The 18,666-nt window shown below is 37.4% G+C and overlaps 1 protein-coding gene across 1 annotated transcript; it reads left to right on the top strand.

Annotated features, from left to right (window-relative positions):
• Window positions 1–7,271: 7,271 nt before the first annotated feature.
• On the top strand, window positions 7,272–17,626 carry LOC139460205 (signal peptidase complex catalytic subunit SEC11C-like). The gene is made up of 3 exons (XM_071241713.1): window positions 7,272–7,399; window positions 17,234–17,386; window positions 17,560–17,626. The coding sequence occupies exons 1-3, from the start codon at window positions 7,272–7,274 to the stop codon at window positions 17,624–17,626; spliced, it is 348 nt and encodes a 115-aa protein (XP_071097814.1).
• The last annotated feature ends 1,040 nt before the right edge of the window (window positions 17,627–18,666 follow it).

The following is an 18,666-nucleotide window of genomic DNA, read 5'->3' as shown; positions in this document are numbered from 1 at the left end:
TGAAGGGCATGGTCTTTGGGATAATTGGACGTGTCAAAGAGCTCCAGGTGAGCTTGCATGAACACGTAGTTGTCTCGGAGAAATGTCCCTGCCTGAGATGTCTTCTGGTAAAATACACTGTCTGTGTCCGTCATCAGTAACTTTAGTTGATCGCCATATTGTTTCACCATAACATTATAGTGAAAAGACAAGAAAATGTATTTGGCGTGTTACAAAATGACGAAGCAGACACGGGCTGATCTTATGTTACTGATACTTTATCCATATTCACCGACACTAAATGTTCTGAAAATATTTTAAAGTTTTTGAAATTTGTTTTGAAGTGTATCGTCTCAGTCTGTTCTCATTTGTGATCAGTTGAATTTGTTGATAATTTCAAGAATTTTGTAATTGTTTTCCATAGACCGCAATGGAGAAGTTTAAATAAATCTTTAAAAAATCGTTGATGGCCTCTTTGCGTTTTAGAGTGTTAAAATCGACGTAGGATGCCATCCATTTTTCTTGTGTATATTTCATAACTTTATTAATTTTTATGAGTTTGAGAAACAAACGTAGATAAAACTTTAATGTTTCACAGTGGATGACATAGCTTGTTGTGTCCTTTTACGTCGAGAAGGTTTTTTTCCTTTCACCTTATTGTTGGCCTCGGCGTGATGACGTATACCTCTCTCGATAAAGGTGGACATGTTGGGGTCGGTGAACAAACTCAGAGACTTTCTCGTCATGCGTAAACAAGCATCCATGGCCATGCCTGATATCATATAATATTGAAAATGGTCTAGCCCGTAATATTCCAGACTCAGGGTTCGAAATGCCTCCATGACACTGGTCAGAATGAGTGTGTCCACAGCCACCTATAGTTTCGTGAAGTCTTTGATCGACAGTATTTGGAACGTGTCCCAGTTGACGTGCAAAGGCGTATTCTTCCTCTGAGACTGTTTCCTCCCAAAGAGATGAATAAAGCTTTAAAATTTAGTTTCATGCAAAACAGCATAACTCGAGACATATTCGTCAAAGTACGGTTGTTTCCGAGTTTCAAATGAACGAAATTGATTCTGATCTTTGTTTCTCAGAATGTTGGCCAACGTATTTAGTGATGTGTTGAGGAATTTAAAAGAATCTAGGAACATCAGATGATCAATGCGAAAAAAGAGAAACTGTTCTGTGTTATGCAGGACAGTTTTCGATCCCTAAACATTTCTGCAGACTGAAGAATGAGATGGTTGTCGTATCTGCTTGCATTGTGACATACACAGGCTACTGTCTTGTTTTCCTGGTAATTCACATTACAATAAGAATAATACACCCCTCGAAATGCACCCCGTCAAATGATCATGATCGAGATGTCTCTCAAATTCGCTTTCATCCCCACATAAATAACTGGTGCTGTCTATCACTTCGTGGTCTGCAGATGTTAGTTTCATAGGGACGGAGTTATCTAAAATATCTTGCATTTCATCGTAATCGGCCAAAAGGTTTCAGCCGCTTTATCGCCACAAAACACTTTCAAAGGTTCTGAATATTTCTCAACCCTACATACGATTTTCTTAGTGTAGCCACATGGCACGTGATGTTGAACGCGTTGGGTCATTTACCGGATCGAGAATTCATTCAACATCGGCATAGACGACAAATGAGGTCAGTTGGGTTTTTGACATATGAAAAAGCCCAAACCCTCCCACAGCTTTATCTGGCTCGGGCATTTTGATTGTCTGAGTTTTATGGTGACATGGAAGTTGCTATGTTGATAGTGCTTATGCTGTTCTAAACAATAATCCAAAATAAACGTCCACAAACATTTGCGACAGATAACTTTATAATTATGATCCCCTTTCATTCTCACCAAACCAGACAAACTGGTGATGAGTACGAAGTGAGACGCCCCAGCATCATCGATATCGGGAGTCAGGAGTAAGAGATCTATCACTCTCTCCTTTGCCACAAGATCGGTTTGATCGCTGATACGAGCGGGGAAGACGGTGTCTTCCTCGTATCCACACACGTTTATAGCTAACTGATTCATACGCCAAAACGACCGATATCTTTCAACTGCACGGGAAAGGTAAAGCCCGTGAGTCAGTACACAATACACAAAACATTTCTCGTCCTCTATGTTTTTAATATTCAACAGAGAACGTTTGCATTACAGCTGACTGGGAAAGGGAGTGGAGGAAGAGCCGTGAAAAGGTTGAAATTTTGCAACGGATAATTTCACACTGACGATCTCTTCAAAGTTTAAATTGGAACCATCCCCTTCAAAATTGTCTAAATCTCTCATGATCTTGGTCACGTATGCTACGAATTGCGTGTCTAAATCGTCGGCTACAGTAGCCTGTTCAATTCTAGTTCTAAAATAAGGCGTGACATAAGTCTTCTCGTGTATCGTGGCCTTCCCGACCCTGAGGAATTAAATCATAATCCCTAGCCCTGCCTCCTGATGCTTGTCGAGAAGAGCAGCCCTGCGGAGCTTCGTTGGTTCTCTGGCGTTTGGCTGCCGAGTCTGCCCCGCGACCAGTTTGAGAAGACAGATGCTTACGTTTTAAGTGTGACGTGAGAGCTTTCGTCGAAGGAAAAGATTTGGAACCCGTTCTACAACTAAACGTTTTTTTAGTAAAATTAGAGCTAGTTCTCGAAGATTGAGTACTGTTTTAACCACGATGACAGTGCGAAAAATGTCTTCTATAGGTTGGATAGTTCAGAAGAACGGAATGACAATACTGACACGTCAAAATATCTCTTTCATGTAAATGGTACGTTTTCGTATACGAATCTAAATTGTCTTTACGATTGAAACTTTTGGAACAGATGTTACATGTAAACGTTTGAGACAAAGGTCCGCCATTTCTCTGATGCCAAACTAAAAATCGTTTGGAGCTGTTTTCCTTCTGACAAAACACACAGGTATAAACAGGGATGGTAAAAGGGGACGACATGATGAAGTACAATAACAACCAAATAAGAAACCTACAAAAAGTCTAGTTGCAGAAACAGACAAACGTAAATATCAAGGACAGGAAAACGAGTGAGCACTATGTTACAAAATGTCGTGAACAGTAGACTGTGGATTCGTACTCTTTTTTAACCCTTGAAACGTTTGATACGTGTCATTTAAATACATTATAATATTGCTGGATGAACAGGGTTAACCTCACGATCATTTGCTACCAACGAGACAAGTCTGCATGGTTGGCTGGTCAAGAGATAATTTTAGAATTCCAGATAAATTATTCATAGTGACATTCCACTTCGCTCAGCCATTCAACATTAAGAGAAAGCTTGGAATTTTGGATAAACCATTCAAAGTGACATTCCAATTCATTCAATGAATAGTTTAAATCGAAACAATGTTCAAAATAATAAAACATTTTCTCAACACGGGTGACCCACATCGTCTCCCAAAGCCTATATTCACACACGGTTTAGGAATGCCTGAGGTAATATATCCATCTAGGTCAATCAGTACAACGAGTGTGCCCGTCCATTAATACAGCCGGATGTCGGATGGGGGCCACATTATTTTCAGAATACATACTAAAGTATTATCTCTAAACAGGATACTGTAACTTATACATGGGTTACTTTAAAGTGGACAGTTATTTCTATAAGACTATTTACGGTGGTATATCACAGTATAGGATTGAGGTGGGTAAAAGTTCTAAAAGTCGTGTGGAATAGGGGATACATGCTATAACGAAGATATGCGTTTCGTGAATTTCAACAGGATTTTGAAAACACTACCGGTGAGGTTATGACTTTATATAATGTTTGCTAACTACTTGAATAATTTATGTTTTCACTGAAAACTATTTTAACTGAAAACCTTCATGAAGAGTAAAAAAATATTCTGAAATTGTTCCTGTATCCTTAATGAAAACTTGAGCTTAAAAAAACAGTATTTTAACATGTCATTTCAACATAGCTTTTACAACATACATACATTCATTGTCATATTTTCGATGATATTATTTACGAAAGATGTGTATGTGTATGGACAGGAAACTAAGGGTACGAAATTAAGACTGAAAATAAGAATAAGACTGACATTTTACAACGAAATATATCACGGCGTGAATAGAGTATTTTTTTATTCATTTATTCGTGTGAAAATGATTGATCGTATTGGTTGGATCAGGTTTTTTCCATCCAAAAGTGAAAGGTACGTCTGTAGTTTGTAAGCGAACACAAAATATATATATATTTCCTCGCAGTCGACTGTGATGATCAAATGGTGATTAAGTACATTCTCCTCTTTGTCTCAATTACGACATTCTATGTATTCAATTAGTAGTTATATCAAGAGATTGGGGACTGTTTCATTCTTCCACGATAGGAATCCATTTGATGACGATATTTCTACCATGTATATGAAGGTATCTACCCCGACTACATTCCAATAACTTCAATGCCATTCCTAAAGAAATTCACACTTTTTTACGAAAGGGTGGCAATCCATTTGATGACAATCATTCTAGTGTGTATCTGAAGGAATCCCGACTACAATCCAAATGGTATCGTTTGAATCACGGATTACGATGATTAAAATAATAATTATCTAAAGCCTTATTCGTAGAGGAATTCAGCTGTGAGAGAGCAATATTCGTCTCTGCATAAATATCTGAGTGTTAAGGTAAACTAACAATGTCTAAGGATGAAAGCAATGATGACAAAACAATCAGAAAGTGATAAATAAGGTATTTTATTCATGCAAACACTCGTTCATGGAGAACCAGACACAAATGACTGTTCAACTAGAAAACACAGCATATTTCAATTTCATACACACCTGTGGGTGAGAAACCCATTTGAGATAACTGGTATCAAACATATAAGTGTGAAATCGAATTCCATGCCCGTGATTGGCTACTCCATGGTGATGACCTGGGGTCAGATGATGACGGACTAATTTGAGTGTAAGTCATTCATAAGTTGCTCGTGCTTCAGTCGAATGTTCACCTACGTCTGTATTGAACAACAGGACCGTGTAATTAATAATAAAAATAAACAAACTCGTCCTCGTCTGCGAGTTTGTTTGTTATTATTATCAGTTACATTATCTGTTGTTATGTCAACATTATCGTTTTTTCAGAGTGTAAACCCCCTGGCTGCCACAGCGACACATATGTCCCTCCTCTTCAACTCTCACTTCGAATCGAATAAAATTCAAAATACATCACACAGACAGACACTTCACAGTTTTCCCCTTCTGTTTATCATTTACTGTTATTTCAGGCAATTCAAAATTACTGAAAGTGACTGAAAGTGATGTACATTGTAAATCTCGCCAAATCACAATTCACGGCGTTATATAAATATTTACTGTGTGTTTAGAAATCTAAATATCGGATATTTACTCGAATAATTAAAGTAGAAAAATAGCATATTAGCGATCACGGGTACCAAATCACTAATTCTGAAACGTCGCTGATAAGCCTAGAATCGTTTAGAATGTCTTGGAAAATATGCATACACGAACGCCGAAGTGTACGTTTCGCCATATTGGATTGTGTTTACAAAATGCCGATTATGAGGCGCCTATCTTCGATCAAGTATATTTCAAACTCAGCTGCAATACATGCATCCCTGAATTCCCCATACATTTTCGAAACAATGGATTAATGGTCTTTGTCACCAGTGCAAATTATCTCGATGTAATCATGCGAAATAAATTAGGTATGGAAACGAAAACTGTGCTCGGAAAATTGTATTTGCTGAAATGTAAACAAAGCAAAATTCAGATTTAACACAGTAGCATTAAAATAGGTACTTTCGTCTAATTGTTGCATACATTGGCTCGATCACGCGTTTGAGAATATTCATGGGAAGAGTATCGTTGCACTAATTATGGAATTACACATATATACATTACAATGATGTGGTAAATTCAAGAGAAGCCGTAAAAGTTTCCGTCATGTGTGACACCATGACTGACGCTAAATCACGCACAACGATGACGGTACTAGTTATCTGCATTTCTGACTAATTCTCTTTGTTACATTGGAAAACATGGTAAACAAATAACCGTACGCAGATTGTCAGAAGGTTTCTGAATACTTACGTGACAAATTTATGTGTATACGATCCTTTAATTAACGAAAACCTCCTCTAGAAATCCCGCGTACTGTTGTCAGTGAACACGCTTTTTTGTAAAAGTCGGTCACCGGTAGTGATGTCACACGGAAGTAAACACTGTTGTACATATTTGGTAATTTCTTTGTGGTGTAAACTTTCAACTTGGCACCCAGCGTGTTCTTGGTTTTTGTCTAGTTTCCATTTTCACCATCGCCTTGATAATCAAAGTGGTGATTGCTAACATCAGTAAACCAACCAGAGTTCCGACTACAGCGTCCTCCTTGTGATAGGGTTTTATATGTTTGCCTCTTCTACGTTCATTAGCATCTTGACGATTAACCTCAGATCTCACCAATAAATCTTGGCCGCACTTTTCATCGGGAGATGACATGTTGTACTATTTGCGTCCAGTTACAAAAAAAAAGGAAGTAAACATGATCCTCAACGGGAGACGGTGAATATTGTTCCCACTCTAAGACAAGAACCAAACGGGAATGACTGTTAACATTTAAACATAGTATATTTCATTGTACGACGGACACTGTGGTACGTGTACTTCAAAACGAGAAGATAAAGCCGTGTCAACCTCGGTTATTGAATACTTGATGATCCAACCGCTGTACAGTGTGTGTGTTCAAGCGATTTACAACGACGAACAACCTGCTTCCTTCTCGAAGAGGATGAAAAAATATTCTGAAACTGTTCATGTGTCCTTAATGAGAACTTGGGATGTTTCATTTCAACCTAGCTTTTACAACATACATACATTCATTTATCATATATTCGATGAATGATATGTCATTTGAACTAGATATAATTTAAGAAGGACGTGAACGGTTGGATTCAGGGTTAGATTCTAGTATGTATCTGAAGGTACCTTCCCCGACTACATTCCAAATAGCTGGCATTCCTAAAGAATTCCACATTTCTTCATGAAATGTGACATTCCATTTGCTGATGATTTCAGTATGTATCCGAAGGAATCTACCCCGACTACATTCCAAATAGCTGGCATTCGTCAGCTAAGACATTTTAACAAAGGCCGCATTCTTCACATTCTTAACATTCTTAACATTAACATTAGGCTCATGATTATTCATAGGGCGCCTTCCACGGAAGGTGCTGAAGGTATTAGAATCCTACAACTATGATGATATAACTGAAATGCTGTTCAAAGCCAACTCACTCACTCACCCAGATACATGCTGACCTCAACTGCAGATTTACTGCCGAATGTTGACGTTCTGCTGTTCATGTTGACACCTGTGATGTTGTTGAAGGGGTTGATGGTGTGGTCAGACTGCAACATTCTTGTCCTCGTCGTTGCAAGGTTTGTACTAACCTTTACTCCAATACAATACCTTGCTGCGTTAAAATCTCACACTCTCGCCATAGATGGTCGTCGTGACTTTCTAATCAGTCAATGACCATTCGAGTATGCGAAGCTTTCAGACCACCTTATCAGATTTCTGTATTGGAAAACAAAATTAATCCTTCAGTTCCGAATGTAAATAATAAAGGCAGCACCTAATATTATCTTTTTTGTTGGAATTTTGATAGGGTCCTGTGGCTCTACATTTTTAACCCAGCAAACATGTAACACTGCTGATAGTAGAGTATATTGTGGATGTAGAGTATATTGTGGATGTAGATAACCACAACCACAGCTCTCACGTTATACTGACGTCATCTGACCTGTCCTTGACCTGTTTTGAATAGGTATTGAATAGGTATTGTCCTTAAGTCAACAGTGAGTTGAATAGGTATTGTCATTAGGTCAACATGTAGTTGAATAGGTATTGTAGTCCATCGCATCTGTGTCAATAAGGTATTGAGACCACATTGAATAGCTATTAAAAGGGGAGTTGACATAAAAACTCATTTATATGCAAATGTATGCATGACGTCACAGGTCAATTAGAATAATAAAGGATCAACTGACCAGATGCAGTCATACAATTAATTACTTGACCAATCGTTAAACGTAGAACAACACGTGTCTAAAAAGAAGATGGCGGACGTTGCCATAAACGCTCACGGGCGTCACGTTACCTCGGTTTGAATCTCGCGCCTGACCTACAAGTCAGTTCTATGGGGCCCCGTTCCACAAAGAGATCTTAGGCTAAGTTGTTCCGTAAGTGCAATAACTCATTAATAGTCAAACATATGCATGACGTCACAGGTCAGAAAGGGTAATGAGAGTTCTGTTGTTCCAATGCACGAATGCAATGTGTAAATTAGTCCTTATTTAAGTGAGAACAAAGCGTATTAATGAGGTTCAAATGTGATTCACAGGGAAAGGAATGTCATTGTTAGACATATTCCTTTGATGTATTTCACTTAGTAATGACTGTCACATGTGGCAAAGAGGGGTGTGAGTTGAATTTCCATAGAAACCACATGTCCAGTTCTTAACTCTTCTAGCGTTACCTATAATAAGTTCCTTTTAACATTCAGTTGCCATGACAACTAAATAAGAAAATAAGGATGAACAGTCTTGACTCCAAGAGGTCAGCTCGGAGAAATATAGAGTCGGTATCGCGAAACCCGTGTGTTGAAGACTGTAATGTATGCCAGTCTGGTATAAGACGTGTTAATACTGTAAAATTCTATTCTTTTTCTAAAAGATGTTTGAGTTCAAAATGTCGGTTCAGTTTCCTATTTCAATGGAAAATTACTCGTTTAACCCATACCAAGAATCATTTTCATAAGAAAAAATAGAGTAAAATAATGTAGTTTCAAGAAATTTTCTACGATATCCTTTCACATGTAAACATTTTTCAATGAAAAGAAATCATGCCTCACGTTTATTTCATCGGAAAAAAAACTTTCGTCATTAGTGTTTTTTAATTATCAATCTAGAGTTGTCAAGTAAATGTGATCTTCATTATTAAGCAGTGTTAGTTCATGACACATTTTGGATAAGTTCAGAGCCACACATGTGTGGCTCTCTGACGTCATCAGTGTACCTATTGCCATTTTGTCAACAGTGGAATTGAATAGCTATTATCCTTATGTCAACAGAGGTCTAAGGTAAATATTAATAATAAAATTGTTGAGGAAACACATTTTATTCATAATGATATGTGATATGAATCAATTATATTTTTTTAATGTGAGAACATCGGTAGTATTCTAATATGGAATGTTAGACTCTTAAGATAGTTTTTTGTTTAATTAATCATTTATTGTCTTATATACTTTGACCTGGGTAGCTCAGTCAGTCAGAAACACTAAGTTTGGAGTTCCAATCTCGGTTGGGGACAGTGCAACATTTACACTGTGGAGAACAGTTCCACAATGTGCTTATGTTAGGGTGCGCGGTTGGGACCACATCCTAACATCACCCTTGGTTCGAGAGACACATGCCCTTGTCTGCTGGTTTCACTCTGTACAGCATCTACCAGCATCGGTGTTGTAGACTTTCCTCCCGCATCCAGTTTTGCACATCATCATATGACCCGAGCTGCTGAAAGCAATGTAAAACCCAAATCAATCATCTGTACTTTTGTGTTAAATGTTTAACTTGTCTGAAAATAACTCTTTCTTTTCACTATATAATTGTTTTAGCCTCTTGAGAATATAATTGCGTTTATTTTCTTGGGTACCATGTGTTAAAATGTTTATCCTAAGTACATTTATACTACCAGGTCAAAAACTTATAGTTTCCAAAAAAATAAAAACTTCTTTAGTTGAATAAATCAATAAATTTAAAAAACAAAAAACATCACTTTTTAAAACATTTTACAAATCAAGAAATATAACAAGTCAAACTCATTTCATAAAAATCACTCTATAACAGACTTAATTTTTTCTGATACGGACTATACTTGACTCCGTCCGACAAGTTAAACACTTGACTGCACCCTATACCATGGCCAGCCACCCACCCGTAGATGATATAGTCCGTTCTACATAGCGTATACATTTGTAAACACATCCAACTAAGCCTTATCTTTCTTTCTTTTTTTCCTTGTCGAATTAAACCCAGAATAACACCACTCATTTCACCCACAGGTAGTACAATGGGAAACGGCGGAGTGTACCAACTTATTATTTTAATAAATTGAACCTTGATACTTTTGTATTGTGTTTTTTTTCTCCAGTGCAAGACGATTAGCTGAGCTGAAGGTTGAGTCACGTGATTTATGAATGAGATGCCATTCTCCATATAAGGAAAATCATTCTATGAACACGGCGAAAGGTCCCTTTTGAGGCAAAGCAGGCGTAAAAAGTCATATCATCCCAAAATATCTCCAACGGTAGATATCACTTGTGTGAGATCAAGCGATACCTCCTTGGAGATATCATCACAAATGATGTCATTTGATTGTAGCAATATCTCCGGCATGACATCATATCCATTGTACCATCATTGTGACGTCACAATTGTCAAGCAGCAGCATTGTTCTGGTTTATGGCAGCCCAGAAAAATGTCAGTAAAACATTTACAAAATAACACTCTAAATTACCTGAATAAATTTCTTTTCCCGTCTATGAATAATCTCTTTCACAAAAACTCCGTGAATCAGTGAATCTACAAGTAATGATGGAATCAAAGGTTTTAATATGTAAGGACAGACATACTTTGAGTAGATGTGTTTTGATTCATATGAATATTCGTTATCTTTTAAAACAATAATCGATGAATGAGTGTGACCAAAGTGAGGGCATCAGGTATTTGTGTATACCTCAAACCAAAATCTCAAAAAGCTTTCATCAAAAAACATCTACGTCATCAAATGTTTAAAGTCTGTCTTTTCGACCACAAGCAGAACATGGCCACATTTTATCAAATTCGATCCAAACACAACACACTTTTCACAGACAAAGTGGTCAAATTGGCTTTGACACCTCAAGAAATCGATACTATCATTTAATAAGTCATTTTCTATCAGGTCAATGCCAGGTGCCTTATTTTGCTTTAAACGTTTCAGGGCTTCGGGGTTTGGATTTCAGACTTTCCAAGAGTCTTTAGGTAAGTGTTTAGCTTTAGTTCTTAGAAGTTTACTTACTCTGTGTTTAAATTTGTTCTTGTACTCATTTAAACATCTTTTGTATGCCATTCTTATGAGTAGTTTTCACATTGTATTTTTGATTGCTGTAAAGTAAAAAGTTGTTTATACAAATTAAAAAAAATAAAATGTTTTTGTTTTAAAAAGACATTAGTTTTGTTATGATAGTCAAATAAAGGTTGTTGTAACTTGGTAATATTAATAGTATAACTTATCTTTTCAAGTTCAAAAGGTTCTTACCTATTTCTGAAATTCCTTATCAGTATTTGTGACAACTGATCATTTGACAGAGTATTACAACAACCTTTATCGGTGCAGCTTTGAGCGAATGAGAGACCAAGGGAAATAATTTATCATCAACTGCTTTTGATTGTCATTTTCTTGTTGAGACAACTGACAGACATGAACAAAAGTCAAAATAGGTAATATGATAACTATTCGTTCTTAAATGTGAAAAAAAATGACACGTTTCTTTTAGTAATCCTCCAAGCATTTCAATCTTTTAACACCAGGGACTCCAAACTTGGCATTTGTTTCTGAACATACAATGAGCATTGATTGACCAAACTGTGTGATCTCTTTTGACTATAACCCACTTGAGGAAGTAATTTGTCTGATCCGTACAGACTTGACAATTTTTTTCTAAGACTAGTTATCTACCTACAAAATGAATATATAAAAGTTAGTCTACTATGAGACTGACAGTGATATTGTCCGAAGCGTCACTAGAATAATAATAATTCATTCACTTCATTCAATGTGACTGATATTGTTTCATATTCACAACAAATATATATTCTTGACATAAGCATGAGAGAGTGAGAGAGTTAGGGTTTAACACGGTTTTCAACAATTTTTCAGTTATCTCGTGGTGGCAAGGTGTGATTTAGGGTTTAAGGTCATTATCCGAATTGTTTCAGTTATATTGCAGTGGCAAGGTTTATGGGTGGAGGAAAGCCTGCAACACCAATATGGTTATCTGATGCTGTGAATCCTGCGTGCTTCGGTTGATACCTACGACCCAAGAGTGGCACTGTCTTACAGCATTGCAATCTGTCACCCTTGTGGGATGGTCAATGAATACAATACTTTCTTGTGGCCTTGTCTGGTCTATGACTTAATAATGACTTTGCCCCAAAATATAAATTTTACGTCAACATATTTTTTCACTAAATAATCTGAAGCCACGATAAGGATTTATTCATGAATTTTCTCACGGCAAGACGCAGTTTCAAATGTACCACTTGTCTGGTCCGGGATTCAAACTTCTCTTCGCGGGAACATTCCCTTTCCCATTTCGTATATCTATGGGTTGAATTGTATTCAAATTTATTTGTTCCCCACTAATTCTGTGAATAGAAAACATAGCATGTCATTTTTTTTTCTTATGTAAGTTTTATTTGTCTATCATGCAAAAGAAAAAAATACTAAATTTACTCATATAAATTTACTCATTTTTTATTTTTTGGTGCACGAATGTTTTTTTTTCAATCATGCAAAACAAATTTACTTGGTAAATAACTTTTTTCATGCAAGTTTTATTTTCTTGTTGATTTTTTTTCTATCAAACAAAAACTTTTGTTTTTCAGTTTGTTTCAGACAAGTTGACACCAATTATGTTTTTAGGTTTGCCAGCACCATACCCGTGCTCGTGGGTTTCACCGAAGTGGTAAACGTCTGAGACCTGCATCACCCCGGGCTTTCCTTCCACTTTAAGCTGACACGCCGTGATGTAACTGGAATACTGTTAAAAGGGGCGTTAAACCCAACCCACTCACTCACTCATACACGTTGATGTTTCTATCATAAAAAAACAACTTAGCTTTCGTTTTTAAGAAATAATATCTTTTATGAACTTCACAATATTTTTATTTTTACAATTAATGATTTAAAAAACAAACAAACAACCAAATACAAAATAAATAAATACCTTTCACATTAAAAGGATCACACACCACTCGAGGTTTTCATTTCGTGATGATGTAACCATTGTTTGCTTAGACACTTGTCATACTTTCTTAGAAGTTACAAATTTCTAAATAGAATTAAACCCATAGGGTCGAGATTCGATCCCATCTGCCAACAAGTACCTCTTATCATCTTGAGGTGTCAAAGCCAATTTGACCACTTCGTTTGTGAAAAGTGTGTTGTGTTTGGATCGAATTTGATAAAATGTGGCCATGTTCTGCTTGTTCTGCCAACAAGTACCTCTTATCATCTTGAGGTGTCAAAGCCAATTTGACCACTTCGTCTGTGAAAAGTTTGTTGTGTTTGGATCGAATTTGATAAAATGTGGCCATGTTCTGCTTGTGGTCGAAAAGACAGACTTTAAACATTTGATGACGTAAATGTTTTTTGATGAAAGCTTTTTGAGATTTTGGTTTGAGGTATACACAAATACCTGATGCCCTCACTTTGGTCACACTCATTCATCGATTATTGTTTTAAAAGATAACGTTGTATTCATATGAATCAAAACACATCTACTCAAAGCATGTCTGTCCTTACATATTAAAACCTTTGATTCCATCATTACTTGTAGATTCACTGAAGGGAGTTATTGTATAAGAGATTATTCATAGTCGGGAAAAGAAATTTATTCAGGTAATTTAGAGTGTTATTTTGTAAATGTTTTACTGACATTTTTCTGGGCTGCCATAAACCAGAACAATGCTGCTGCTTGACAATTGTGACGTCACAATGATGGTACAATGGATATGATGTCATGCCGGAGATATTGCTACAATCAAATGACATCATTTGTGATGATATCTCCAAGGAGGTATCGCTTGATCTCACACAAGTGATATCTACCGTTGGAGATATTTTGGGATGATATGACTTTTTACGCCTGCTTTGCCTCAAAAGAGACCTTTCGCCGTGTTCATAGTATGATTTTCCTTATATGGAGAATGGCATCCCATTCATAAATCACGTGACTCAACCTTCAGCTCAGGCTAATCGTCTTGCACTGGAGAAAAAAACACAATACAAAAGTATCAAGGTTCAATTTATTAAAATAATAAGTTGGTACACTCCGCCGTTTCCCATTGTACTACCTGTGGGTGAAATGAGTGGTGTTATTCTGGGTTTAATTCCACATGGAAAAAAAGAAAGAAAGATAAGGCTTAGTTGGATGTGTTTACAAATGTATACGCTATGTAGAACGGACTATATCATCTACGGGTGGGTGGCTGGCCATGGTATAGGATGCAGTCAAGTGTTTAACTTGTCGGACGGAGTCTAGTATAGTCCGTATCAGAAAAAATTAAGTCTGTTATAGAGTGATTTTTATGAAATGAGTTTGACTTGTTATATATCTTGATTTGTAAAATGTTTTAAAAAGTGATGTTTTTTGTTTTTTAAATTTATTGATTTATTCAACTAAAGAAGTTTTTATTTTTTTGGAAACTATAAGTTTTTGACCTGGTAGTATAAATGTACTTAGGATAAACATTTTAACACATGGTACACAAGAAAATAAACGCAATTATATTCTCAAGAGGCTAAAACAATTATATAGTGAAAAGAAAGAGTTATTTTCAGACAAGTTAAACATTTAACACAAAAGTACAGATGATTGATTTGGGTTTTACATTGCTTTCAGCAGCTCGGGGCATATGATGATGTCAAAACTGGATGCGGGAGGAAAGTCTACAACACCGATGCTGGTAGATGCTGTACAGAGTGAAACCCGCAGACAAGGGCATGTGTCTCTCGAACCAAGGGTGATGTTAGGATGTGGTCCCAACCGCGCACCCTAACATAAGCACATTGTGGAACTGTTCTCCACGGTGTAAATGTTGCAGTGTCCCCACCCGAGATTGGAACTCCAAACTTAGTGTTTCTGACTGACTGAGCTACCCAGGTCAAAGTATATAAGACAAAAATGCATGATTAATTAAACAAAAAACTATTAGAAATAGAATATTAGAATACTACTGATGTTCTCACATTAAAATAATATAATTGATTCATATCACATATCATTATGAATAAAATGTGTTTCCTCAATAATTTTATAATTAATATTTACCTTAGACCTCAGTTGACATAAGGATAATAGCTATTCAATTCCACTGTTGATAAAATGGCAATAGGTACACTGCTGACGTCAGAGAGCCACACTGAACTTATCCAAAATGTGTCATGAACTAACACTGCTTAAGATCACATTTACTTGACAACTCTAGATTGATAATTATAAAACACTAATGACGAAAGTTTTTTTTTCCGATGAAATAAACGTGAGACATGATTTCTTTTCATTGAAAAATGTTTACATGTGAAAGGATATCGTATAACATTTCTTGAAACTACGTTATTTTACTCTATTTTTTCTTATGAAAATGATTCTTGGTATGGGTTAAACGAGTAATTTTCCATTGAAATAGGAAACTGAACTGACATTTTGAACTCAAACATCTTTTAGAAAAAAGAATAGAATTTTACAGTATTAACACGTCTTATACCAGACTGGCATACATTACAGTCTTCAACACACGGGTTTCGCGATACCGACTCTATATTTCTCCGAGCTGACCTCTTGGAGTCAAGACTGCTAACCCTTATTTTTTTTTTTAGTTGTCATGGTGTAACGCAAGAAGAGTTAAGAACTGGACATGTGGTTTCTATGGAAATTCAACTCACACCCCTCTTTGCCACATGTGACAGTCATTACTACGTGAAATACATCAAAGGAATATGTCTAACAATGGCATTCCTTTCCCCGTAAATCACATTTGAACCTCGTAGTAGCCACTTCCATATAGGGACACTTATTAATACGCTTTGTTCTCACTTAAATAAGGACTCATTAACACATTGCATTCGTGCATTGGAACAACAGACCTCTCATTACCCTTTCTGACCTGTGACGTCATGCATATGTTTGACTATTAATGAGTTATAACACTTACGGATCAACCTAGCCTAAGATCGCTTTGTGGAACGGGGCCCCATAGAACTGACTTGTAGGTCAGGCGCGAGATTCAAACCGAGGTCACGTGACGCCCGTGAGCGTTCATAACAACGTCCGCCATCTTGTTTTTAGACACGTCTTGTTCTACGTTTAACGATTGGTCAAGTAATTAATTGTATGATTGCATCTGATCAGTTGACCCTTTATTAACGTAATTGAACATCGCGAGATCTTTCTACATTAACCTGTTCCTGGGCTTTTAATATCCTACCACACATGGCCTCCCCCCCGCCCACACACACACCGATTGTGCATAGAGAAATGTCTTCAATGCAAAAGGTTCAAATGTTAATGTTCTCGCGCCAAAATGTACTCACAATGACATTCCATTCCGCGTCAGTCAAGACCCAACCCAATCCTGGTCGTAGTAACATTTACATATGGGGGCATTCATTACTATCCCGTGTTCTATGGTTAACGAATGGTCAAGTAATTAATTGCATGATTTCATCTGGTCAGTTGACCCTTTATTAACCTACTTGACCTGTGACTTCATGCATACATTTGCATATTAATGAGTTATTATGCCAACTCCCCTACAATAGCTATTCAATTCGGTCTCAATACCTTATTGACACAGGTGCGATGGACTACAATACCTGTTCAACTCTCTGATGACCTTCTGACAATACCTATTTAACTCACTGTTGACTTAAAGACAATACCTATTCAATACCTATTCAATACAGGTCAAGGACAGGTCAGATGACGTCAGTATAACGTCAGAGCTGTGGTTGTGGTAATCTACATCCACAATACCCTCTACTATCTGCAGTGTTACATGTTTGCTGGGTTAAAAAATGTAGAGCCACAGGACACTGATAAAGATCCTTATATGTTCCATTTGGGATTTAAATGTGCCATAGGACAGTGATAAATATGTTAAGACGAGCCATGTTGCAGCATGTATGATGTTGTCGTAGTAGGGCAAGGAGTCATTCCACAGGAGTCAGCTTGCTGACATGGGTTAAAGTCTTTGTCCATGTGGACAAGTCGTCCGACCTCAGATCGAGTTCTGTGGTTCAAATCCCATCACAGAACTCGGACATTTTATGGAACAGTGATACCCAGAGTCCAGAGTGATGTGTGTTTGTCTATATTAACATGATAAAAAGATACAAATGTCATGATTTATAGAAATTGAGCTTGATGTTTATATTTTCTTCAGTGGTGACTTGCACCAAACAATCCTGGCTCGAGGTGACCTGCTGTTCCTCACCAACTACAAGGAGGAGCCCATCCGTGTGGGGGAGATCGTGGTGTTCAAGGTGGAGGGCCGAGACATCCCCATCGTACACAGAGTCCTCAAAGTGCACGAAAAGTAAGTGATGCTGGTCCTACACGCTGCATCGTCTTTACTTCCTGGATTTGTGTAGGCCGACACCCCGTTCCTCCATCTCAATGAATATGTACGTTACATAATTGTAATGTGTATCCAGACATATATTTCTAAGCGTATCCTATCTCACACTATGTATTCCTTCTTATTCTTAGATCCTGGTGTGGAAACGTCCTAGAACAAAGTTTCCAGCGTTTGGAAAGTCTGAGCCGTCAGCAGTAATTATTTTGTGAAATTCTTTCCATATGTGGCACTGTAGATCAGTTACGTCATAGTAAAATACGTAACTGTATTCAGTTCTCCCTGAAGATAAAGCTGAAACAGGTAGAACAATCCGTGTCGAGGAATTATTTTTTGGAAATCTTTCCATATGTGCTACTGAACACCAGTGAATCCTACCGCTTTATATATATACTCAACAACAAAAGTGACACCAATATTTTAGTGTATTTTTCGAAACAAGTCAAGTTTGGTTTTCAATATTGTAGTACATGTATGGAATCAAGTCACAAAAACGCAACTGCAACAGAAAAGCATGCATTCCATGCAAAAGTTGACTTTTATACAAGCCCCATGCATTTCACTTCCCAAGACTGGGTATAAAAACACTTACGGGATTCCATATGCATTGTTTACCATGGTGCTGACAACAACCACTCAGAAATACAACAACATTACGCAATTATTCAACATTTCGAAATGCCACGCCTGTCAGAAAATGAGCGTCTGCGAGCAATTGGGATGCTAGAAGCAGGATCGAGTCAACGTGCTGTTGCAAGACAATTTAACGTCCACAGAAACACCATTTGATGTTTATGGCAACGTTGACAACAGGCGAATGCAGTAAGAGACCATCCTCTGAATTGCAGGCCACTCGTAACCAATAATCGACAAGACAACTGGATTAGATGTGCAGGGATTGTCGCCAGAAGACCCGCCAACCGTCCCATTTTTACAGGACACCACCGTCAAGCACGTCTACAGTGGTGCAGACAGCGTCTACGCTGGACGGCCATGCAGTGAAGTTCTATTCACTGACGAGTCTCGTTTTCACCTCAGCCACAGCGATGGACGGATTCGAGTGTACCGACGTCGAGGTGAACGTTACGTCAATCATTGTGTCATGGAAGAAGATCTGTTCGGGGGCAGCAGCGTTATGGTATGGGGTTGGATTACAGCAAGACAGAGGACCCGCTTGATAGTAGCACAGGGAAATGTCAATGGACAGCGCGACCGCGACGAAATCATCGGCCCTGTTGTTC

Source organism: Haliotis cracherodii, unplaced genomic scaffold, assembly GCF_022045235.1.
Source record: "Haliotis cracherodii isolate W230 unplaced genomic scaffold, xgHalCrac1.p SCAF_14, whole genome shotgun sequence".
Lineage (NCBI taxonomy): Eukaryota > Metazoa > Mollusca > Gastropoda > Lepetellida > Haliotidae > Haliotis > Haliotis cracherodii.
This window is presented reverse-complemented; position numbering and strand designations above follow the sequence as displayed.